This window comes from Armigeres subalbatus, chromosome 2 (assembly GCF_024139115.2).
Source record: "Armigeres subalbatus isolate Guangzhou_Male chromosome 2, GZ_Asu_2, whole genome shotgun sequence".
In the NCBI taxonomy this organism is placed as follows: Eukaryota; Metazoa; Arthropoda; class Insecta; order Diptera; family Culicidae; genus Armigeres; species Armigeres subalbatus.
Window position 1 is genome coordinate 181716793 of NC_085140.1, and position 26266 is coordinate 181743058.

Sequence of the window (26266 nt, forward strand, 5' to 3'; positions counted from 1 at the left end):
CTAGACTGCTTTTGACGTTTCATGTCCCTAATTGCCCACCCGAAGAATTAAGGAATTATAAAAAAGCGAATTTCATTACCATCTGAATTTTTTTTCTTCACCTGTATTGTACGAGACCTAACTTAGACCTAAAATTGGTTATGTACTACAGAGGTAATCCTATTTAGGGCAGACATTCTTCATAGGAAACGTCATTTCCAGTGTTTATAGCATTGTTAGTGTTTGTCATCATTTCAAAGGTATATTTTGTTTCTACATCTTCAAACACATCCCTTTTACTTTATTGGCACAAACAACACTAAGCTTATCTCTGTCTCTACATGTAACCATGTACTTCATCTTGGCAGAGCTTATGCATATGCTCCTAGGTTTTGCAGATGAAGTGAAGCTCCTTAGGAAACGATCGCAGAGTAGTGTTGGAGACTTTTGTCTCACTGAAGATTGAGATGGTGAGAAAGGACATATCCATACACACTACCAGTATGAAGTACATTGTTACGGATAGACATAGAAATAAGAGGATGTACAGGAGATGATTGGAGGCGTTGAAGAAATAGTTCACCATGGAATGCTTGTGAAATGGGATAATGATCCCTAGGAACATCGTTGTATAATGGTCAGGTGTGCTATCCTGAAGAGTAAACCGCTATCTTCAAAAACATTATAAAACCATAATTATTACTTGGATGCAAACAGCTTACTGCTCATAAAACTATGAATGACCCATACAAATATGGAATCAATCAAATGTGAGACAGTTGTGCTTATAGCAACAATATAGCTTCCGTAACATGCAACTGGAAATGGAATTTGCTCTGTATAACTCCATCCAATAGCCTATTTCGGACATGAAGCGTGGTAATTATAAGAAGCAGTCCAGTAAGGTTTTGGGGTTTTCAAGCAAAATGTGCTGCGAACAATATTCGGTAATGTTATTGTACATGGTATGTACCCCACAAATGATAAGACACTGTATCTAGAGGAAAATATGAACCCTTTAAAATATGGCAGACTGACAATGGGCTGGTCTCATAGTGCGAATGTCGGAAGAAAGAAATGTGAATACAACATTCAATAGAGAACCATATTTGGGCTGGAAAAAGATGATAATTGCTAAAAAAAATTAAAATAATGCAAAAATAAAAAAAATCATAATAAAACATAGTTTAGGAAGGCTTGAATTACAGAAATAGATATTTTTCAAAAACTTAGATCTATTTCAAGATAGGTTTTCTACTCAAAAATGTCTATAAATGCGTACATTTTCAATTTTGAGGATTAATTACGGATTAATTACAATGATTGATACATCGCTGGTTTATAAATTGACTTTTTGTACGGTATATTCGAGAAGAAAACAATAAAAATTACTTTTTTTTCAAAAAATCGCCGATGAAATATTTTAAAACACCCCGTACACACTTAAACGCTAAATTTGATTTCGGTAATAGAAAATGACGAACTTGGTCGGTAAATTACTATATTACTGATATATCGTCAAAGTTTGACATTTAAATTGTTTTTCTAAACTCTTGTTGCCGAAATTCAGCTTAGAACATTGATCACCGAAAGTCGGTAATCTATTTTGCGATAAGAATCGGTGAAATTATATGTTTGCCGAGATTCGGAAAAGTGTGAAAAGTCAAAATCGAAGTTGTGTCAAGAACGCAAAAAATAAAAAAGGAAATTCAATTACGGGTTTGCTTGCCGACAAACTGCATTCTGTGTAAGTTTTTAAATATTATCTATGCGAATAATTTAATCTCTTTTTTAATTAAATTGACATGATATTTTTCCAGAGGCTTTTTGCGGTAATATTCAACAAACCGAAAGTAAGGCACCACCATTGAAATATGTATTGTGCATTGGAGTCACCGGTTGCACGTGAGAATCGAGACCCTGAGACGAAGAGAATTTTTTTTAAGGTCTAAGGTGTTTCCGACAAGTGAATGCGGTGGTGTTCATTACTATTTATGAAAATAATGTTCGCGCAAAGAATTATCAGTCAATGTATTTTGAAAGCATACCAAACACTAACTAAAAGGCATTATGTAAAAAAACGTACGCATCCCAATTTGCTGGTGTTCATAAAAATATGTCGAAGTGCTAAATTCATATTTTTAGACCAATATGTTTCAGAAATAAATATATTTAAGATATTTGTTGGCTTTTCCTTTTTTTGCATTTTTTTTTAAACAAGAGAAAAATAATAATTTCCTGAATTTCGGCAGAATTATATGCCGAAAGATCCGGTAATTTAATTACCGATATGCCCGGCAAATTTTGACAGCTGGTAAGACTACACGTTTTGCAGCCCAGTCGGCAATTTGAGCTTTTAACGAGATTTTTACCGAGCTCTCAGCTGTTGGATTCTCGGCAATTTATTTTGCCGGCCTCGGCAAAGAAAATTAAGTGTGTACCTCATTTCTAATGACTTTGCCTAACTTTCTGTAAAAAAAAATCAGAGGTACATGAAACTTCGATAATAATCCATTTTTTTACACCGTGACACGGTCACTAGCGTTGGAAACGATTTTGGATGGAAAACACGCACAATTTATTCAAATGTTCAAAATACATCATTTACTCTATTCGAAGCAATAAAGAAGTCAAACAAATTGTAAATAAAGTGGGTCAAGCTTCGACAATTAAATCGCGTTTATCGAGATACCATTTTCGCTGTCTATTAGTCACAATTGAAGAAAAGTGTTTCGCATGAGTAATCCATCAGCTGTGTGAACATCTTCCATACGCGTGTAATTTCGTTTCAAGAAAATTCCAACAACGTGTTCAATTTGGACTCGGTATGCAGCTTTCGCAGATAATCGGCATTAATCTCTATGTGCTGTTGCTAATAACCGATACAACTATTCTTCATACCGATCTTCGGATGCCGAATAGGAATCTTTGTGAAACTTGCCATGATGGAGGCGCACAATTTCCACAATGCTTGCTGTTTTACATGTCTGCACCATTCCAGACCCTTACGAACTGGTTGTATGTAAGTTCACTGCTCATCCATCCATCACAACGCGCTCAATTGACAGACACCAATTTATGATCATCGCTGATGTCTTACGTCTACAAAACACTAGTATTTCGACATGAACCAAATACAAAACAAGAACTTCAATCAAACTACACAATATTTTTCATGGAGATAAATTTTGCGTTATTGATCACTGATAGCACCTTCAATTAGCTCTCGATCGATAGAAAAGTATCAATTTATAACTGACATTCGCTATCAATCAATGGCGGCCCGGGCGGCGATAAGATATCGTACAGCAATTGATGATGACATAGGCATGAGCCACTTTTGCAAAGACCAAATAGTTGTTTCAAGTCAATAATGCTCATTATCAGTAGCAATACGTGCATCGCATCCAGCTAACAATATCGTTCCAGACCACTAATATTCAACTGTTTTGTTCTCGTACTGATAAACATACTTCACTTAAAATGTTTTGAGCTATTGCTGATTTTATTTTATTCTTCTCACTGCTCTAAACCATAGTGCTACGAAAACCACGATCAACCACTTAGCAGAACTCCTTCACTGGTCTATGTCATTTAAGAAACCATGAAAAAAAACAATTGAACGCCATTAAGCGGTAGCACTTCAAACAGACCAACAGATTCAATCTAACTAACGTACGACAGCATACGGCAATAAATGCTGGAATAGTGTTGCCTTCCGATGCAAACTCCGCGTCTACGTTCTCCGCGTCCCGATCTACGACTGGGCTTACCACTCGGTCAGAAGATGTACCAACCAACGAGCAGAGCATAAAACGACGCGAAACAACCCACACATTTGGAACCGCAGTCGAATACTCAGGTGTTTTTCGTGAACCCAAATGAAAGGTATACACATCAAGGTGATCATTTAATTGATGGTGGTGAACGAGAGCAGGCACCTATACCTTTAGTGATGGAGTAAAAGACCGGTACAATGCAAGGTGCTACAACTACATGCAGCGATATTGTGCGATGTTCTGCAAAAGCTTCACAATCAGGTTGTTATAAACACTTTATACAGGGAAAGCTTGAAGTTTGAAGGAGCTTTTACATATGATATTTTCTTTATTTGAACCATATGAACGATATGCGGCGAGCACTAGAAGTTAGTGACATTTTGTTATTCAAATGAAAATGAAAAATCTGTTGGGTAGGGTATTCACTCATAGTTTGAACCAAAATGAAGGCTTTTGACGTGTCGTCGAAACTAGGTCCAATTAGGGTATCTGTTCCCATATTAATAACAGCCCGTATATTAATCCCAACCGTCGATAAACCAAATAAAAAATCAATTTAATTACAATTTCTCACATCGTATGTACACAATAATGGATGGAACACATTCTTGAATGTTTTGAATATTATTCAAGATTTTCTTAAAGTAATGTTTTAATGCACACGAATCAAATTATCAAAAGATTAAATTATTATGCACTTTTATTTTCATTTTCCTACCTCTGAACTGTTGGTTTGATGCACTGCTCGATTGCTACTAGCAGATTCATCCGTTTTCACGCCGTTGTTTTCCACTCAATTTCAAGCTAACACAAGTGTATCCTTTCGAAATTCATTTCACAACACATAAAGCACATCACATTTTTACTATACATATAATTATATTTGAAAAACCAACGCGATTTCCTATAGTTTGATATAGGTTTATTTCGAACAACGTCTAAATTATCCTTGCCCGTATTCCAAACTGTTGACATGCCTTGCAGTACTCTCAAGGGCTGCCGACCTAGATTTTTATTTCAAAAATGCTTGAATAAACTATTACTGTGAAATTCAGCTCTTATGTTTGTAAAATAAGGTAGGTATATCGAAAAGATAATCTACGACAAACATAAAATTTAACTGATAAGTTGAAAAACTGTAACAAAAACAGCAATTTCGTAATTATATTTCAACTCAAATACAAAACATTGTAGAATTCGGCATCACTGCAATCATATCGTTACGTATACACACAAGTAATAGTGTGCGTATTTTATGTTGGAAACAGTATTATTGATATAGGTACAGGCATAGGATTAACTATTCTTGAATGTTATTGAAATGGGTGCATGGCGGTGATGATGTTTTTCAGCTAAATACTTCTAAAATGTGATGATAATTTAATTTTTGAAGTTACCAAATTGTTTTCAATTAAAAATTACGTGAGCCGAGCATAATTATTCTCATGTTTCTTGATTATTGGGTGAGAAATCAATGCATTTTATATGCGCATTGCCTTATTGTTATTGATATAGGAACAGATACCCTATATCCAACATAGGAACACTTTACTGCAACAAACTTTACTTGAGTTCATATTATTTTATAATCTTTCTAAAAGCATCTTGTTTTCACATTTTAAGCTTAATTTCTTATAAAAATACATAATTGTAATTCGTACCATGGTTTGAACTGATTTCGTACCATTGATGGTTTGAACCACTGGCAGCAGCTCCTAAATATAATACAAATTCGGCATGAAATGCTGAAAAAACCCATAGAGACGCAAATTTTATTACCTTATTTATCATTTCGCATAGTATTTGTAACACGAAATGTATGAAAGTCATCTATATTTTCGATACAAAAATTGCAAATTTTTTCAACTTATCAAAATGCTCCAGCCAGCCGCATGCAGCACTCCTATTGGATAGTAAATGGAACTTGGCTGCATTGACAAGTTCAAACCACTGTACATTTTAGTTCAGCCAAGACCGGTTTCCACCTTCTTCTCTTCTCTTCTCATTGGCATTACATCCCCACACTGGGACAGAGCCGCCTCGCAGCTTAGTGTTCATTAAGCACTTCCACAGTTCCACAGTCCAATTTTGGGACACCCTAGTCCACAGTTAAATTGCATCACTTCATCATGTTCCTTAACTCGATAACTCTATAATATTCCTAGCGGATGAGATCGGTTTCATATCCTCCTTTAATGTAATGAAAAATCAATTATTCAGACTATGAGCTGTTTCACGTAACGTAAAGTTTTTTGTGAAACGTTATATACTCTATTCCCACGGAAAAATAGATGTATTGAAACGATTTACGTTTTGTCGATCAATTTTAATTAAGTCAAAATAATAATTTATGACGTTTTTCTCTTTTTAAATAAAATCACATATCAAGCTCTATCTGGAATAAGGGCGAATGTCGCAAGAGAGGATTCTCTTCGCCGACTTCCCCTCTTTTTAATAAAAGTAAATATTATTTAAATTATTTGGAATTAATTTAACGGTAAAATATTATGTAAATCATTTGCAAACCGGACGAAAAAAAAATTAAATTTTTATTTTTATGTCGATTACGAGGTTTGTGTCTTGACTAAATTAATTTCCAAATTGATATTGACCATGTACTGTTGTAGTGTTCTCATGTGATCAGTTTTATCGACTCATCGAAGGCTCGGCCTCGCGGTTAGTCGACGACTAACAAACTTTTCCGTGATGATTTTCTTGTTCAAGAAACTACATTTTTACAAAAATACTTTTCTAGTTATTTCCCTTAAAGAGAAAAAAAAGGAGCGAAGAATATGCTGCGTCCGCCCTCGTGGCGTCTGACGAGTGCCCAAACTACTATGAACCCCTCAGATTAGCCATATTGCATTTAATTTGCTACTGTGTCCGCTCTCATAGACGCAGGCGAGCGTTCGACCAACTTCTCACACCTCAGATCAACATAGAGATTGTGGAGGTACTATCGAATATTCTATTTTTAAAACCCTTTATAATACCAAAAAAAAATTCGGTGGCTTGAGTTCGCACTCTTTGTCGCCATTTCAAATTTATTTGGCTTTAATTTAAAATAATTGACGACCATCCAAAGGATAAGTTTCTTTATAAAAATCAGACAAGAACTCGATCATTTCGCTAAGTGAACGGCTGGTGACTTGTGTTTGCGAGTAGGCTACAAAGTTTTTCAGTATTGAGTTTGGCTAGTTTTGAATAATAGGTAAAGTGCGATTGGAGCGAATTGTTCTGTGTCTATTTTAATAAAGATTTTAACCTAAGCAGACGTAATTAGAACGTATTATTTTAATTCCGCGAACATATGGTTAATAAGTGAAACGTACAAAAAGGTAACACGAATGATTAATTTAAATGTTGAGTTGAATAATAAAATGAATTCGCGTTGGACTTTTTCAGCTCAGTGGTCGTCAATCAACCGTCGAAGGTATGATCGCTAAGCCAATTCCCGTACATCATTTCCGAGAGTACGGTCCCCGTACGTCGTCAATAATCGTACGCAGGACCAAACCCGAATCGCCGGATAGTGGTTTTTTTTCAGTCCTCGCTGGGTGAACCGAAAAGGTACGCGATGCCGGGTCGTTAGGGTCGTTATTCCGGACTTTCCATTCAGCCGCCACTTCTTCCGCATCTTTATTTTCTTCCATATCGTTCGAGCTCGACCTCCATCGCTGCGGGCTAATCGTATGGGTGACTTCAATGCGAAGATCAGATCCGACAACTCGAACCATAAGCGCATCATGGGACGCCATGGTCCCGGATAAATTTTAGCATTAGCATTAGCATTAGCATTGTTACGGTGTAATTCGTAGATTGGACACTAGTGATACTCATGTTTTACTTTTGAGATCCTTATCTAGAATGCTATCAGAAATCAAGAAGGGGAGTGGTCCTTGATTCCAGTCTTAAACAAAAATAACAAAAGCATGAGGATTACTACTCCTGGCCACGCCCATCTTCACCGTAACTAGAGAGAGGAAGGAAGTGTTGATGTAGTACTTACTTAACGAGAGGCCACCGACTTAGCGACACCCTCATAAGTACCACGGAGTTGGATAATGAGGAAGGTAATCGTTGGGTCAGGATTTGCCTGTAGCTGGCAATGTAACCGTGGTAGATCTTACCCCGTAACACACCACGCAAAGGTGTCTACTCAGCATTACCGGTGACGCCATGGTCCCGGATAAATGAGCGAAAACGGAGAACTGTTCACAGTATTCTGTGGTAATAACGACATCGTGATCGGGGGATTGTTCTTCCCTCATCGACTGGATTACAAGGTCACATGGGTCTCCCGTGACGGTGGTACAAAAAACCAAATCGGTCACATCTGCATCAGCTCAAAATAGAAATGGAGCTTTCTTGATGTACGGAATAAACGTAGTGCCGATACCGGGTCTGATCATCACCCCCACATCGGCGAAATACGCCTGCACATTGCGCGGTTTCGTCGACAAGAGGAGAGAGTTGGACGATGCTGCAAGACCCAAATGCTGGACCCAAATGCCTTCATTGCCACCAGCGAGAATAATCTGCACGAACTGCGCACCCATAGAAAACAATGGGTCACCGATGTGACCTGGAGGAAGATAGAGGAGCAGCGAATAGAAGGCAAAGCCGCGATAGAGCGAACAAAAGCCAGTGGAGCCAAAGTCTTAGCCAGTCAACGATACTCGACTTTGGAGAAGAAAGAAAGAGAGCCGCAGCAACCGCGGACATTTGCTTCCTGTACGATATCTAACGACGCTTAAACGGGGCGAAGATGCATGCAACGATGCCTGTGAAAGACGCGAATGGAGGTATTGACCGATCCATTCAATCCAACAACTTTTTCAAGGGCCAGCCAGGCCACCACCACTTCGACATGCTCTGCCTAGAATCCGACGTAGAACACGCATCAATACCGAAGCTCCATCACTGCTAGATATTCAAACAGCCATCCAAAGTCCCAGAGGTCGATCGCATAACAGCCGAGATGCTCTCAAAGCTGACCATATGTCATCCGCAATTTGGTGCTGGTGAATGTTCTGTGAACCGGTCGCAAAGTTCTATGCAAAGTTATCCTAGCCCTAGCCTAGTTAAGAAACTAAGTTCAAGTAGGACTGTGGAGCCATAAAAATAAAAGAAAATGTATGGATTGCTTTTTAAATCTATGTCATAAATTACTTACATCGCTATGAGATAGATAGATGGGAAAGATAAAAAATGCGATATGAATAATTTTTTATTTAAATATTTATTTAATATCTTCAAATTATTCTATGTAAGAAAAATAGGTTCCCGAGATATAGAAAATACAATCAATTTTTTTTTCACTACATATTTGTGGAAAACCAATAACTCCAGAGAGGCTTAAGATCTAGGAGATGTATAAATTTTGGACAAAATATCGAAAACAAATTCCTGCGTGAAGGACAAGCATTCGTCATAGGCAAATAGGACTTTACGTTTTGAAATGCATCGTTTGCATTCTCAAACGCCGATAAACCAAGTGTATGTTTACAAAAACCATCACAAAGACGTAAATCACTCTGAAGATTAATTTCCGTTGATTTTTACTACTCAACACAACTATAGAATAAATATATTACAAATACCTACTACTTTGTTCTAAAGGTCACCTTTTTTGTACGTATAGCAGATGAGCGCCAGAGTAAAGGTTCTCCTAAACCTAAGCGAAGCGATCGTGGCTATTGATTGGCGATTCCGTCATGAAATCGCAGAATGCAATGTTGTGCTATACATTGTCGCTTTGGTATGGATATTGGTGCTTAGGGGCAAGTCAGAGTAAATGCGACGGGCGATGCGACTCACGTAAAAGAATAACAATTATTATCAACAGGCTGTCTATTTGCACTGTAGCGTCACATCGCTCGTCGTCGTCGCATTTATTCTGGCTTGCCCCTTAGATTTTAAGGTTACACCAAACATACGCGATGCAATTCTATTACTTAATGACTGCGATGAAATCTGGGGCAGCCTTTATTTTCACAGCTCATCAAAAGCCGTCCAGTCAGCAATATAAATAACTTATATTGCAGCAAACATGACGTTTGTTGACTGAAACTATTCAGCAATGAAACGTCACTTTGACAGAATGCTCGACAAAATTACACAACAGTGTCGCAACAGCAGTCGCTCAGCGACAGTGATAATAGCGACGGGTAGGTTTAGGGAAGCCTTAAAGTCGACCACGTGATTCGACGAGACGATGGTATTTGACATTTCATTGATTTTCCACATTCACCTTAACCATCACAGCGCGATCCTTCGAATATAGATTACGATTTTCATTGACTTATGGTACATCAGACATCTACGTAGAAACACAATACTTTCAATCACGTTTATTTTTATCGACATTTCCGCTTCTTGGAAGCAATCCAACAAGTCGTAGCGCTGTCCCAAATACCTTATAGACACATGCCAACACTGTTCCGCTCAATAACATAATAACACCGTAAACATCGAGTAAGTTCTGCTCGACAAAAGATAAATCAACGGCAGCAGAGCGAAGCTGCGGTGCGCCACGATGTCTAACGACATAATTTACCCAATACACAACCAGCTGAGCCGGTGTCATCGGTTTATCACGGAACCTTTCAGAGATCAATTTTGCATTCATGCTGTAGGATGGATTATCCAGAACCTTATGTATTGCGTGGCAGATAGTTTCTTTGCTCAAATTCTCGTACTCTATTTGAGCTCCGTAACCTGCCTTCTCCGCTCGAGCCATGTTTAAACGTTGATCACCGTAGATAGGAACCCCAACCATGGGCTTCCCGTGGTGTAAAGATTCTGTTGAACCGAGCAGTCCACCGTGTGTAATAAACAGTTTAACTTTAGGATGAGCCAGGACATCACTTTGCGGCATCCATTTCCTGATGAATACGTTTTTCGGTTTATTCGGCAGGCTGGTGTTTTCATATTTCCAGATAACCGTTTCATTCAGCTCGGAGAACGCTTCCAGAAATGCATTACGCTTTTCTTCGGGGAAATTACATCCTTTTAGCATAGATCCCATGCTGAAGTAAATTACGTCATGTTTGGAATCATCTAAGACACGTTGAATATCCTGAAACGCATGCGATTGGTAAAAAAGGGCATTATGTAAAACTAATTTCTAATTACCTTAGGTAACGATTTTGGTTCATCCATCTGAATCCCACCAATTTCGATCATGTTAGGAGCGTATGGATGTGGATAGCTCAAACTAAAATGCTGGTTCAAGAATGCTAGACTAACATTTCGCATAACTTGTGATAATGACTGCGTTGCATTCGGGAAGTATGCGTTGTACATTTCTTCTTGAAGGGGTAGAAAAATGTTTCTATAGTAAAATCTATCTACATTCCATAGAATAGTATTAATGAACCGTTCAGAGAACGTCATCCGATCTGTGTAACTGAGAAACGTATGCGGTATTTGCGAATAAGGATATGGGGTACCCACGAGGTCGTTTACCCACATCGATGATCCGAAAGGAGAAAATACCACCAATGGGGCTTTAAAATGTTGAGCGAATCCATAAAGCACATCACTAACGAAACACTCTACAATCACGACATCGAATTGTTCGTCAGAACCCATAAGCGTTTTCACTTTGGGGTGGGTCAGGATTACTTCTGATAAGCTCGGTCCAATAAAAGTATATAGCAGATAAAGTACGTTCAAATATGGATCGTTACGATACTGGAACAGATCGGGTGTAGAACCTGTGTATATAAATATGAACCACTTTAGAATCAAAAAAATACCAAACACTAAACTATGCTGTCACCTCCTTTATCAAAAATCAATTCTTCAATTTGAACACTTCGATAATTGTCGGGAGCGTCTTTCCAGCTATGGGAACCGATGACCGTTACTTCATGACCAGCGCGGCTCAATGCTTTCATTATCCCTTCTCCGATGGCATAATGTGACCATCCTGCCGAGGGAAGAACTCCCAATATCTTTGCTCCATTTGAAGGGCACAGTGAAAGCAGCAAGCAGTTGATTAGCACCGCAAATCCCAACCGTCTGAACATTATCGTAGTTAAATTAGAACTACAGTTAATGTAGTTTCGCTAGTTCGCCGTTGTGGTGCAAATGCTATATATGCACATGTGTAAAGCAGACCTGAAGCGCGAATTTATTTGAACTCGAGCCAGTCGTCCGTCACTTATAGTGGACGTCATCTTTCACGATCCAGGACGTGATTAGATGAATGCAGAATTGAACTTCATTGAGGCGAATTTATTGTAGGTACAATGATATACCTTCCATTATCACCTATGCCTGATAAGCGTAGCGTATGATGGAAAAAGATCCGGTAACAACTGGCCCTGGCGGAAACAGTTTGTTTTGACGAGTGCTTCATCAGCACTTGCTATTGACACAATATTTTTGCAAACAGAGTTTATACATGCATATCTAGATGCAGTTCATGAAAGAATGTGCAGTTGAGGTGAACAGTTGAAGTGTATCTATTCACTAGTCTAACTAAATAGCGGAATGCCTTCATTCGTAAACATCGTGTTCGAAAATTTAAAAGCATAGCTACTCTAGAGCGTTGATCGAGTCGAATCAATCTTCGAAACGCGGTTTTAAAATTGAAGTAAATCGACGGATTATGACATTTTTGTATAGTGTATTTTTTTTAGATCAACCACAGAGAACAGACATTCAAGTCCGTTTTCAATCGTGTGTATGGAATTTAACGGTAATTTTGGAACGCAACACAAGTGGCAATCTCGTGGCGGCGCTGGCATCGCGAAGTTTATCTCATCAAGAAACTGTCAAAATGTTAGGCGCCACCACTCACCATAAACATAAACAAAAGATCCTCCTCATCACTCTGGTTTCAATTCCATATGCAATGTTTCTTTTCACACTAACGTAGGGTGGTTCTTTCTCGACACCTTGGGCATAGTGAATCCAATGTATTTGCCACACGAGATACATACTCATGCAATGGCGGGCATAGACAAATTTCAATTAAGAACTGAGGAAATTCTAATAGAATACTAAGTTGAAAAGCAGGCCAAGTTCCAATAGGAATGTAGAGCCATGGAAGAAGAAGAAGAAAAAGAAAAATCTGAACACAATATGTAATTGAGAAGTGGCAAAACTCTACTTGGTAATTGGTTGCTTGAGAGAATAAAATACATTTTGTAGAATTAGTATTGGGACCCTCCATAGCCGTGCGGTAAGACGCGCGGCTACAAAGCAAGACCATGCTGAGGGTGGCTGGGTTCGATTCCCGGTGCCGGTCTAGCCAATTTTCGGATTGGAAATTGTCTCGACTTCCCTGGGCATACAAGTATCATCGTGTTAGCCTCATGATATACGAATGCAGAAATGGTAACTTGGCTTAGAAACCTTGTAGTTAATAACTGTGGAAGTGCTTAATGAACACTAAGCTGCGAGGCGGCAATGTTCCAGTGGGGGATGTAATGCAAACGAAGAAGAAGAATTAGTATATTGCATGAAGCAACAGCTCGATGGGGCCCCTCTTGAGGACTGCTGGAATACAGTCAAAGCAGCCATTAACGACGCAGCGGAGAACAACGTCGGGTGTATGGGTCGAAGTCTACGGAACGATTGGTTCGACGAAGAGTGCAGACAGATTCTGGAGGAGAAGGACGCAGCGCGGGCGGTCGCGCTGCAGCAAGGTACCCGGCAGAACGTGGAACGTTATAGACGGAAGCGGAGACAGCAGACCCGCCTTTTCAGGAGAAGAAACGCCGCCTGGAAGAAGCGGAGTGCGAGGAGATGGAACAGCTGTGCCGTTCTCAAGATACACGCAAGTTCTATCAGAAGCTCAACGCATCCCATAAAGGCTTCGTGCCGCGAGCCGAAATGTGCCGGGATAAGGATGGGAGCATCTTGACGGACGAACGTGTGGTGATCGAAAGATGGAAGCAGCACTACGAGGAACATCTGAATGGCGCTGAGAGTACAGGCAGTGAAAGTCAAGGCAGCGGAGGAGATGACTACGTCAGTTCTGCGGACGATGGAAGCCAACCAGCCCCCACCTTGAGGGAAGTTAAGGATGCCATTCAACAGCTAAAGACCAATAAAGCAGCTGGTAAGGATGGTATCGGAGCTGAGCTCATCAAGCTGGGCCCGGAAAGCTGGCCACTTGCCTGCACAAACTGATAGTCAGAATCTGGGAAACCGAACAGCTACCGGAGGAGTGGAAGGAAGGGGCTATATGTCCCATCTACAAGAAAGGCGACAAACTGGAGTGTGAGAACTTTCGAGCGATCACCATCCTTAATGCCGCCTACAAAGTAATATCCCAGATCATCTTCCGTCGTCTGTCACCATTAGTGAACGAGTTCGTGGGAAGTTATCAAGCCGACTTCGTTGACGGCCGCTCGACAACGGACCAGATCTTTACTGTACGGCAAATCCTTCAAAAATGCCGTGAATACCAGGTCCCAACGCACCATCTGTTAGTTGATTTCAAGGCGGCATACGACAGTATAGACCGCGTAGAGCTATGGAAAATTATGGACAAGAACAGCTTCCCTGGGAAGCTTACCAGACTGATCAAAGCAACGGTGGATGGTGTGCAAAACTGTGTGAAGATTTCTGGCGAACACTCCAGTTCGTTCGAATCGCGCCGGGGACTAAGATAAGGTGATGGACTTTCGTGCCTGTTGTTCAACATTACGCTAGAAGGTGTCATGCGGAGAGCCGGGTGTAACAGCCGGGGTACGATTTTCAACAGATCCAGTCAATTTATTTGCTTCGCGGATGACATGGACATTGTCGGCCGAACATTTGCAAAGGTGGCAGAACTGTACACCCGCCTGAAACGTGAAGCAACAAAAGTTGGACTGGTGGTGAATGCGTCAAAGACAAAGTACATGCTTGTGGGCGGAACCGAGCGCGACAGGGCCCGCCTGAGATGCAGTGTTACGATAAACGGGGATACCTTCAAGGTGGTCGATGAATTCGTCTACCTAGGATCCTTGCTAACGGCTGACAACAACGTTTGTCGTGAAATACGAAGGCGCATCATCCGTGGAAGTCGGGCCTACTACGGGCTCCAGAAGAAACTGCGGTCGAAAAAGATTCGCCACCGCACCAAATGTGTCATGAACAAAACGCTTTTAAGACCGGTTGTCCTCTACGGACATGAAACATGGACAATGCTCGAGGAGGACTTGCAAGCACTTGGAGTATTCGAGAGCCGGGTGCTTAGGACCATATTTGGCGGTGTGCAAGAAGACGGTGTGTGGCGGTGAAGAATGAACCATGAGCTCACCCAACTCTACGGCGATCCCAGTATCCAGAAGGTAGCTAAAGCCGGAAGGGTACGATGGGCAGGACATGTTGCAAGAATGCCGGACAGCAACCCTGCAGAGATGGTGTTCGCTTCCGATCCGGCAGGTACGAGACGGCGTGGAGCGCAGCGAGCGAGATGGGCAGACCAGGTGCAAAACGACTTGGCGAGCGTGGGGCGTATCCGAGGATGGAGAGATGCGGCTTCGAACCGTGCATTGTGGCGTCAAATTGTTGATTCAGTGTTATCTGTTTAGATGTTAACTAAATAAATGAATGAAATGAATGAAGCAACAGTAAGGTGGCTAAAAAAACTTGTTTCATTTTTTTTTTGTGGGCCGCGCTCTTATTCAATTCTATTTGAAGCCTTGATGCCTTAGACTAAATTTCAGCCAAATCGGTCAACGTTTGGGCGGTGCTAAACTCGTTGAAACTTTAAATTGCAGTATCACGGCATAATTTACGATGAAGAACAGTTCTTGTAGAATTAAATACAGAATGTTATGCTGAAAACCGCGAGAAGATTAGAGTGTATAAGGCAAAGATATTAGCATTTTACGGGAGTGTTGTATGGATCAGTTTATTTCTTTTTAAAGGTAAAAGAAACGAAATTTGCTCAAACCCCACTTCAGAGAAATGCTAATAACTTCGCCGGGCAAAAACTAATCTTTTTGCTAACACTATTTTTGTGCATAACATTCTGTATTAAATTCTTCAAGATATGAATGAGCATTATGGTTCTTCATCGTAAATTGTGCCTTCCAACTGCAAATAACTGTTTTTGGATATTTCTGCATATATTTTAGTACATAAACTTCCAACAAGGTCAGCACTTCCCAGTTTACCGATTTGGCAGAAATTTTGTCCAGAGCACCAATACATCAAATAGAACAAAATGAGAGGGCGGCCCATGAAAAAAATTGAAAAAAAAATTTATTGACCATATCTCTGGTCATATTTCTTGAAATCTTGGCTTGTCTCCAAGTGATATCCTAGAATTCACGAATTGTTTTGAAGTGTAGGTCGTAAGGCCTATGCGGTAACCCCCTTCCAAAAGTTTATGGCATCTATCAAAACTCTTCCCAACAAATTCTTAGATCTCTGTGAAGATATGTTATACGACCAATCTTGAAGTATTCCAACACACCGAAAAACATCTAAAACGTTATTGAGATCAGGTCGTCAGATCTACAACCATATAGAAGCGTATACCGTGTTTCAAACCAAGCTCAGGTCATCCTGTTGAATTCAAAGATATCAGACGAAAATGTTCTGTTTGTCGCATAGCGGCCTTCTACAAGTCGCAAAACGTTCTGAAGTTTAGATTGTAAGCCGTGCAGTAACAGCCTCCAAAATGCCCTCGGCTTCAATAAAAAAATCTTCTCAACAGGTCCTTAGACGCCTGTCTAAGACCTGTTATCATACGATTCAACGCATGCAAGAACATACAAAACGTTCTTGAGTTCAGGTCGTCAGATCTACAATCATGTAGAACCGTGATGCGTGGTTCAAACCAAAATCAAGTCATTCTGCTTAGTTCAAAGATATCAGATGTTGTATGTGGAAAAGTCTGGCATTGCACAACGCCCCAAAATTATAAATTCTAGAATTCGAAAAACATTCTGAAGATTAGGTTGTAAGGTCTACACAATTACAGCGTGATCATGTCTCAAATCAAGCTCAGGACATTTTCTTCAGTTTTATCTACATTATCTAAACTCTCACATCGGTGTGCAGATACCTGAGGCCGAGATGTTCTGAGAGTATTTCTTTTTCTGTCTTATTCGTTCAGAAAATCGTGTCCTCTGTAAACTTGTTGAATTAAATGTAAACTATACAGGAAACATGTGCGATAATAAACTATGATGTTCTAGGATCTCCGAAAGCTCCTGTAGTTTAAATCAAATGGTCTACCGAATCAACTACGGCTTTCATGATGTCCTCATTTGTGCTATCAACTCAATAATATCAGCTAAGTATTTGTCTATCATTTGCGTATCAATCCAGATCCCCAAATGTAATCAATGTACGATCTCAAGGAAAGAAGTCAGCCCAAATATGTCCACCAAGTATATGTCACTCACCTGCGTCTTGAATCCAGGAAAATGGGATATTGTAAGATCTACATATTATCCTGTAGTTTGGATCAAATAGTCTACCGAATCCACCCTGACACCATGATGTCCCTAGCCACAGTATCACCGAGTAATGTCTATCAAATACAAGTTTTTACTTGCGTCTTAAATCATATGACATGTTGTTAAATCTCCAAACTGCGATGGAGCTTAAATCAAGTAGTCTACCAAAAAAATCATGGCTTCCATAATGTCGCCAGGCTCAGCATCAATCCAATTATGTCCTCAATGAAAGACATATTTGTGTTCCACATCCAGGCATATGAAATGTTGCATGATCTTCAAATTATGCTGGAGTTTGAATCAAATTGTCTATCAAATCAATCATGAGGTCTATGATCACCCCAGCCGAAGTGTCAACCCAATTATGTTTGTTCACAAAAGACATATATTTTACTCCCATAAAAATCCTGTCATATAAGATGTTGTACGATCTGCAAATTGTTCTGGAGTTTAAATCAAATGGTCTACTGAAGCAACCACGACTGTGATGTCCACAGCAACAGTATGAACGCAATTATATTATCTTGTATATTTTGTGAGTAGCTGTCAGATAATACTAAATTATCATCCCACCCGGTTGTATTTGTGCAAAAATACGTGAGAAAGAGTTTGTTCAGAGAATGAATAGCAAGAGTTTGGCAATGTGCCTAGTGTTGACAATTTGGGCACATCAGTATCCGCCACACTCCGGAGGTCGACGGAGGTCCTACGTAGCTTAATTAGCTTAGTAGGGAAAGCCGAAAGAAACGGTCACCTCCAATACATATTTCGAACTAAATCTTTAACATGCTATGCATATGCACATAGTAATAGGGTTTACTTTTGGTGATAAATACCCAGAATTAGACAAAATTGAATTTATACTGCTGCTACAGACATCGTGGAAGTCATGGTTGATTCGGTAGACTATTTGATTCAAACTCCAGGAAAATTTAGAGATCTTAAAAGACCTCATGTGCCTAGATATGGTTGTAAGTAGACCATATATACTTGAAGGACATAATTGGCTTGACAACGAGTCTATGGACATATTAGAAGCCGTGATTGATTTGGTAATTTGGTAACGCAAGGGCGGATTTGAGTGGAAAGAACCGTAAAATTAGTTGTTTCGCTGTTCAGTGTAGATTTAAGATGCAAATGATGGGCAAGTAGTTAGAGGACATTGTTGGGTTGTCGTAATTGATTCGGTAGAGCATTAGATTCAAACTCCACAACAGTTTGGAGGATTTAGGACATGTTATATGCCTAGATTTGAGACACAAATGAAAAACAAATTCTCAAAGGACATAATTGGGTTGAAATCGCAGCTTGGGATATCATGGAATTCGTGGTTGATTCGGTAGACCATTTGATTCAAACTACATGAGCAAACTACATGAGGATCTCCGAAAATCCTAGAACATCAAAGTTTATTATCACACATGTTTCCTGTATAGTTTACATTTAATTTGACAATTTTGCAGAAGACAACATGCTTTTAAATATTTTCTGTGGCTTCATGCACTCTGTAGTATAAAGTGGTTCCACCAGGTACCGAATTATCACAGTAGGCATAATAGAGATGCTCAAAATTTGTTTGTGAAATTTTTCATAAGTCATTTCGATATTTCCATCATCACTACACACTCAGTTTTTATTTCTGCAAATCAACAAAAATCCGCACAGCAACACAAGTCAAGCAACACAAAAACTGATATCCGGCCAAAAAGACGTTTGTTGCTGATTTTTTGCAAATTGTTTGCTGAGTTTTCAGCAACTTTAACAGAAATCTCAGCAAAAAATATGTTTGCCGAGTCTTGGCTGTGCGAATCTCGGTGTAAAAGTTTAACACTTTGTTGAGATCCCGATAAACAAAAAAATAAGTGTGTAGATGAATAGATATAATTTTCGGTAATAAAATATGGAAATATAACAAAAATTGCACTTTAGAAATCCATTGCATTACTCCCACAGGTGTAGAGAAAAACTGAGTTCCTCTAGACTCAATATTTCTGGGGTCTGCGAAGCGGCCATGTTTCTGATACCAGCATCAAAATCATCGATTAATTTAATACGAAGGCGTAATCATAATCGTTGAAACCTGCCATTGAAAATATATTTTGAATATCGTGATTTTTTCGCGAAGTAGAGCGCTTGGTGCCGATTGAAATATGAAAATTTATTAAAAGCATCAATATTCTTGTTGAAATAGCACCTCGCATTCATACTTTCGCACAAGTTCTTGAAAAATGATGAAAAATAATTACGTCTATTTCGAAAAAATCTAGGAAAAAATCACTTCGGAAGTGTGGTTTGTTTACAAAATAGAATTGTCAGTGGGAAACCCAATTTCAATAGAACAATGGGAAACTCAAAGATGTTGGCTATTGTCAAACGTAGTGGGTAGGATTGGGGTTGCCAGATACCTGCAATATTTGTATAGGTAGGTACTTGCAGTTTCTGCGTGATCTCTGCTAATATACACGAAGTCTCACTGGCGCATTACACAGATTTCACGTCGAAACTTGGCATGTTGACTAATCTGATTGGGTTTGCACTTCTTTCGCAAACTCGCGAAAGCAACCCTATAGCCTTTTTAATCTGTGCTCCTATGTCGATTTTGGTTCCACCGTTTGACGCTAAGTGGCTTCCAAGATATTAAAAGTTTTCGACCTTATTCACTGCTTGCCCGGCTATCGTAAAGTTGGAAATCTTGCTGACGTTGATGACACCATAGAGGAGTGTTAAGTCAGGTTATTCAGCTTACTTTGTATATCAGAGTGCTGTTGCGCGCATATAGTTTTTTCACCGTCGCTTGGTGGGAAGACGCTTTAGCCAGTGTAATGTATAGTTTTTGCTTACTAGTTTACATAAAAACTTAAAGTGGCTTGTGTTCTGTCAGTTTTAAATCGGTTTAGGTTTTTGAAAAAAAAAACTCAAAATAAAGCGCGGATTGGAGTAAGCGTGGATCAGAAGGCTCGACTACAAACTACAGCTCCTCCTTGATGAGCCTGATGGAGTATCTTTCTTTATTAGGCTCGATTCTGGACAAATCGTTTCCAGTCGCCCTAAAGTTTTGCACCATAAAAAGCAAACGTGTACACGGCCATGGAGCCTACGGTCTCTTCCTAGTTCTCTGCTGATTATTATATTTGCTAGATTCTCCTCCGGCATGCGGACAACGTGTTCAGTCCACCGTAGTCTGCGTGTTGTATAAGCTTAACAATATCCAATTCATCCTTTCATACATCTGGTATTCACGCTAACCTGAAACAACCCAGTCAGTGGCCGGGTCGTTTGTACCCGGATTTTTCCGATATTAGCAGTTGTCAAAATCTAGGTATGTCAACAAAATGGATCTGAGTCCGACGAACCCGAAATCTGGGTAACTGGGAACTTAAACATTCTCGGATATAGCAACATGGCGTCGACCGCCGTCGGTGTCGAATTCCGGTATAAATGTTGGCGTGGCCCCGGGCCCCCACAATTCTAGTGTATCAAAAACAACTTTTTTTGCACATTTCGGGGCCCCCACAAGCTCTCGGCCCCGGGGCCCCCTGCCGGCTAAATCCGGCCCTGCCCTTACCCATATTAGAGTAACCACGGTTTTGCTGAACCTGGGTCACTTTGACATATTTTTGAGTAGATCCAGTTTAGCGTGTAACTCGTGATTCATGCGACGTCACCAGATGTCGTTCTCCGCTTTACTCAAACCCTACAAACAGTGTTAGCAGAATAAGCTAGTTTGACGTAGGACCTACGTCTTTCTTTACTATACTGGGTGTCATTCAGATCGAGAGCGTTACGCTGAAAGGGAAGATTTCGAACGTCCATAGCGCATTTATCTTTCGATAGATTTTAAAGATTTATATATCAATCGACTCGCACACTCTCCAGCAATTTGTCAATTTCATTGAAACCTAAGATTATAAACGACAAGCTATTGAAAAGTTCAATTCCTGTCAAAACCAGTAAAATTTTCATATGTAACCAATCCCGTGCATTCCTAACACAGACATCATAATGCTGTTAGTCACGAGTCTTTGGGTCAACCGCAAGATTTTCTTTGTGTATAAAAGAAGCAGTGCCTGCCGTTTGCGAGTCATTACAGTTTATGACAGCAGCGTGTACTGACGTGCTTTTCGCTCGCGCATTATTTGTCTCGTTCGTTCACTGTATTTACCTTACCAGTGTGAGAGCTGACGGTGGGTCTGAGAATATGCATGAAAGAAGAGGAAACATTTTTTTGTTACTCTGCGATCGTCCATCGCATCGCTCGGAGTTGACGGCTAGAGGCCAATGATGGCTGAGGCTGCGAGGTCAGCGGTGGTGGATGAAGAATAATAAAATTAGCTCAGATATATTTAGTCTGCTCATCCAGGGAAAGTGGTTTAATAATGGACATCATCCCGGGATGGAAACAAGTCATACCATATGACTGACCATATGTTAAGATGTTGTTGATACTAAACGACAAGTACATCCAAATTGGGTTAGGGTAGAAGTACTATATTTCGCCACCCTAAACGAATATTTGCCGATATTTGATTATAACAAACTGTGAAAACTTCGAAAAAAAATCAATACATTATACAAAGCAAACTTTTTTTATGCGTATTCTTTTGATTTTCAATATTAAATTGTAGCTATTCGATAAAAATCATGTTTATTTTAAAGTGCGTATAGTACACTTTCACATTAGAGGAGCGTGAGTCTGGCGGCTATACACATTCTTCATCAGTAACTGTACTGATCAAGTGAGGTTGTGTAAGCTATTTGCCAGTCGGTCGTCAAGCTCAGACTTCTTCTCTTCAACTTCTTCTCCTCTTGTTTCTTGTTCTTTTTCGCTTCTGCTTCTACCTTCCGTTGCATTCGGATAACCTTACGATTCTTTTTTTCTTCACGGCGCGCCTTTTGTCTTCTTTCTTCTGCTCAAATTCCTGTATGAATTCATCCGAAGTTAACACGTGATAGCGTTTGGATTTGTATTCTCGTTTAGCTTAAATTCTTCAATCCAATCCTTCAATGGGGTTCTGGAAGGGCCAGGTTTCGCAGTTTCAGGAACCATCTTCGACGGTTCTTCCGGGGTAACCTGTAATCCGTCAGCTGCTCCTTTCAAACCTGAGGTTCTGGAAGGGCCTGGACTCGCAGCATCAGCAACCATCTTCGACGGTTTTTCCGGGGTGGATTCGAACCCATCAGCTACTCCATTCCCATCTGGCGTTCAAACTGCTGTAAATCTCAAATCTCGAACTCAAGGACAGCTTAGATGATTATTTAAAATATTCTAAAACTATCTTGCGACATTTGTTGATCTTCCAGAAGCTGTAATAAAGCTTCAAGTAACGCAAAAGAATTTAATAGCTGCAGATCACAAGTCCTGAACTCCTGAATAGTTTGGATGACCAAGAATATCCCAAAACTATCTTACTATATCTGTTGGTCTTCCAGAAGATGTATTGGACATCTTCTTCTTATTATTGGCATAACATCCCCCACTGGGGCATTGCCGCCTCGCTGCGTAGTGTTCATTCAGCAGTAATTAACCGCGAAGTTTCTAAGCCAAGTTCCATTTTTGCCCATATTATTAAGTTGAGACAATATATATAATTTATACTTGATATTGATTATGAAACCATTATATGAAACCATCAGGGCACTCGATTGAAGCGGTTTGGATAGGAAGAGTGGAATCGCCAACTTCCTATTGTTAACATCTCGTGGATAAAGGGCGGGCTCTTCTCCCCATCTATTGGGTCAATCTGGGAAACGAGGGCAAGATTATAACATCGTATGTACGAACTTTCTTCTGGAAGGAGATTCTCTATTCATCTATTCATGGAACCACCCCACCCATTTTTGGTCCTTCATACAGGAGTCTGATGCAATACAAACAGTAGTATAATCATGATCAAATCGTTTGTCAGATATGACCAGTGCTATCGGCAGGTGCCTTGCTACAATAGATGGTAGTATCATCATCATCATCATATTATTATTATTAAGTTGTGACAATTTCCAAACCGAAAATTGTAAAAAAAATACATAAGGCTGAAATAATAAAAGGCTGAAATCGAGGCGTGAAATCTAAGGCTGAATAAAAGGCTGAATTTTTTTATAAGAATAAAATAATAGAAAAGTATTTTAATTAATACCCGATCAAATCAATCAATAAATAATTTTTTTTTTTCAGTGAAGTTTATTTTTATAAATATATTTTATAATTATTTAGTATTATATGTTTGTTCAATTAGACTGATGAGTGATGGCTCATATAGATATAGATGATATAGACGAACTTGACATCAGAGTTCACATATCTTGTTTTCACTTCAAATGCCTAATGCATATGACGTCTTATGTCTCTATATCAAGTGAGATAGTTCCTAGACTGAACGTGGTTTCAAACTCAGACGTATTAAGGGCTAATGTGTGGTGTTTGAATATCATACATCATACATTTCTTTTCAGTAATGAGGTTATCTAGCATCACGAGTTTTAATTTAACTAATTTACTTTTTTCTTACTTTTATTCGAGGCCTTTTGAGACCCTACCCTACTTCGGAAGCACAAGACACTTACCACCTTGATTGGTATCGCTACTAAAATTGCTACTATTATCACAACGAACAGATACACATCGATGTTATGATACTGTATAAAGCTGAATCGTTGACCCGGCGATTTCAAGTGTTCTGCGCCATCATGACGAAGAACGTAATTAACCCAATATTTGGCAAGGTCCATTGGTGGCAGCGGCTGATCACGTAAACGTTTCGATATGACTTGCACTGTTTTGGTGTACCTACATGAGTTAGTACAGAAATGGCCTTAGTATCGAAATTCAAGTAAAGTAAATTACGCATACCTATCGTTGTTGAGCACTTCTTCCAATGCATCACTGATAAACTTTTCATCAAGATCGACAAACTTCACGGAGACACCCCAACCAGCTTTAACTGCTTGATCCATGTTCATTTGTTGGTCACCAAATACAGGAATACCGATTATTGGTTTACCATGATAAATCGATTCCGTACAGCTCAGTAGACCGCCATGCGTGATAAATAATTTCACGTTTGGATGCGCTAAAATGTCGTCCTGTGGAAGCCACTTGGCTATTAAGTACTTGCTTTGGTCAAGATTCAAGCTCTCGTCATCCCATTTCCAGATGACGTTTTGTTTCACTTTTGAGAATGCATTCACTAATGCTTGCTGTTTTTCTTTCCCCATGTTTGATGGCTTCAGATTTGAGCCCATCGAAAAATAGATAACTCCATCAGTTGAGTTATCGATGAAGTTTTGGATGTTCTGTAAATATATAAATAAGCGTTAGAAAAATTATTTCTGAAGTATACTACGAATAAAGTATAGTTACCTTCGGTAATGGATTCACTTTTCGATTGACATGGAATCCTCCAATTTCTATCATATTGGGAACATATGGACGAGGGTAATTTAAACTAAAATGGTTATTTACTAGAACTAATGACACAGCGTTTCGTCTCATTTCATTGAGCGATCGTGTAGCATTTGGAAATGCTTCCCTATAGAGACGATCTTGCTCTGGGTACACCAACACAGACAGTAACAGCTCATCAACGGCAGTAAACAGCACATTACCCATTCGTTGCCAAAAATTCATTGGGTTGGAGAAGCCAATATGAACGTGTGGAACGTAAGAAAGTGGCTGCGGGGTCCCAACTAACGAATTTATCCATTCCAATACGCCATGAGTAGTAGTGCCGATAACGGGACAACCAAAATGCTCCGCAAAACCAAGAAGAGCGTGATCGAGGAAGATTTCCAAAATAACTAAATCGAACTGCTGATTAGATTGTAGAAGCTTTTTCACGGCAGGTGCAGATAAAGTACTGTTCGAGAAGTAATTCACAGCAGTGTACATTTCTATCATTTTGCGAACTTGTGACTTCTCAGTATCCGAAAACAGCTGCTCTACCTTCTCTGTAACAAACATTATTAAATAACTTTCAGTCTAAAAACAATTATTTTTCTAAGCTTTGGTTACTTACGATTAAAAAACTCATAATCAGTCTCAATTTCCACATGATGGTAGTTGGCAGGTGGTTTCGCCAGTTTGAATGGGCTCACATCAGTGACCTAGAATTAATTATGTACATTCGATTAACATAATGAAAATCATCCATATATTTAATATTCAGCGTATACTTCGTGCCCATCAAGTGCCAATTCTTTCAAAAGTGCTGATCCAAGAATCCAATGTGATTTGGACGGAGTAGGGAAAACTCCAAGAATACGCGCAGCATCAGTATGATCCAAGCCGGCAATCGACATAAATGCCAATAATAAACCTGCAAAAACTTCCATACTGGCTGAACTCTTCTCTTATTCGCACTTGGGACGTCCGCGCTTGTTGAAGGTAGAGATCGTACTACAAATTTGGCACTCGAGATCGATGATTCAGAGCTGAACACAAAATATAAGTTTTTCGCCCGGTTGGATCTATGGTGACGTCATTCGAATAAAAAGTCAGCAAATTTCGGAGAGCATGAGTTGCGATATGTGAACATCTACAAAGCAAATGCTTAAGCGAGGTCAGTAGTGCTTGTAATACTTGACTTCGTTTTGTGCCAGTCATTCGAAAAACAAAATATCAACAGATTTAGATAACAGCCACAAAACGTTGAGATGCTATTTGGCTATATGCTGTACACCGGTATATCAAAATGATAACATTGTGTGATGAATGAATGAGTTGACAATGTCTAGAGTCGGAATTGATTTTTAATCAAACAGTATATAAAAAATGGTAGTATATAAAAACTCGCCGACGCCACTTGATAAGAAATCGTAGGTCTAGACCGGTGACTTGATTATTTTGACACCTTTACGGACACGAGACCGCAACAATGGCGGTGGACGAGGCGATTGAACCATGAATTGCATCAGCTTTTGGCAGAGCCAAAAGCCCATGAACCACGAGTTGCATTATTCACACCACGAAAAGTAGACGACTATGGTAGGGAAGGCAGAGAGCTAGAATGTCGGTCAATAGCCCGTTAGAATTTATTCTCGATAGCGATCGGAAAGCGAGGTACGCAGCGACCATGATGGATCGATCAGGAG

The 26266-nt window shown here is 39.6% G+C and overlaps 2 protein-coding genes across 11 annotated transcripts in view; both read right to left on the minus strand.

The window, feature by feature from the left end:
* Positions 1 to 3873, minus strand: part of LOC134211335 (pre-mRNA splicing regulator USH1G) — an 85597-nt gene extending 81724 nt beyond the window's left edge. The window contains exon 1 of one of the 10 annotated variants that reach the window (XM_062688104.1): positions 3753 to 3873. The gene's annotated coding sequence lies outside the window, so the exon portion shown is untranslated. The other 9 variants (XM_062688101.1, XM_062688096.1, XM_062688100.1 and 6 more) reach the window with 9 other exon arrangements.
* Positions 3874 to 10099: 6226 nt separating this feature from the next.
* On the minus strand, positions 10100 to 26054 carry LOC134209418 (uncharacterized). Its single transcript, XM_062685406.1, has 9 exons — positions 25349 to 26054; positions 25192 to 25279; positions 24537 to 25123; positions 24027 to 24469; positions 23675 to 23963; positions 12026 to 12135; positions 11545 to 11813; positions 10896 to 11479; positions 10100 to 10839 (listed from the first exon to the last, which is right to left on the minus strand). Exons 1-9 carry the CDS (start codon positions 25505 to 25507, stop codon positions 10102 to 10104), a joined length of 3267 nt encoding a protein of 1088 aa, XP_062541390.1. The 5' UTR covers positions 25508 to 26054; the 3' UTR covers positions 10100 to 10101.
* Positions 26055 to 26266: the final 212 nt, after the last annotated feature.

Excerpts from the sequence above, each read along its gene's own strand:
- LOC134209418 (XM_062685406.1), bottom strand. The coding sequence starts at position 25,507 with ATGGAAGTTTTTGCAGGTTTATTATTGGCATTTATGTCGATTGCCGGC. Across the intron at positions 25,280-25,348 it reads TGGCACTTGATGGGCACGAA|GTCACTGATGTGAGCCCATT; the intron begins GTATACGCTGAA and ends AATTAATTCTAG. Across the intron at positions 11,480-11,544 it reads ATTGATTTTTGATAAAGGAG|GTTCTACACCCGATCTGTTC; the intron begins GTGACAGCATAG and ends TTATATACACAG.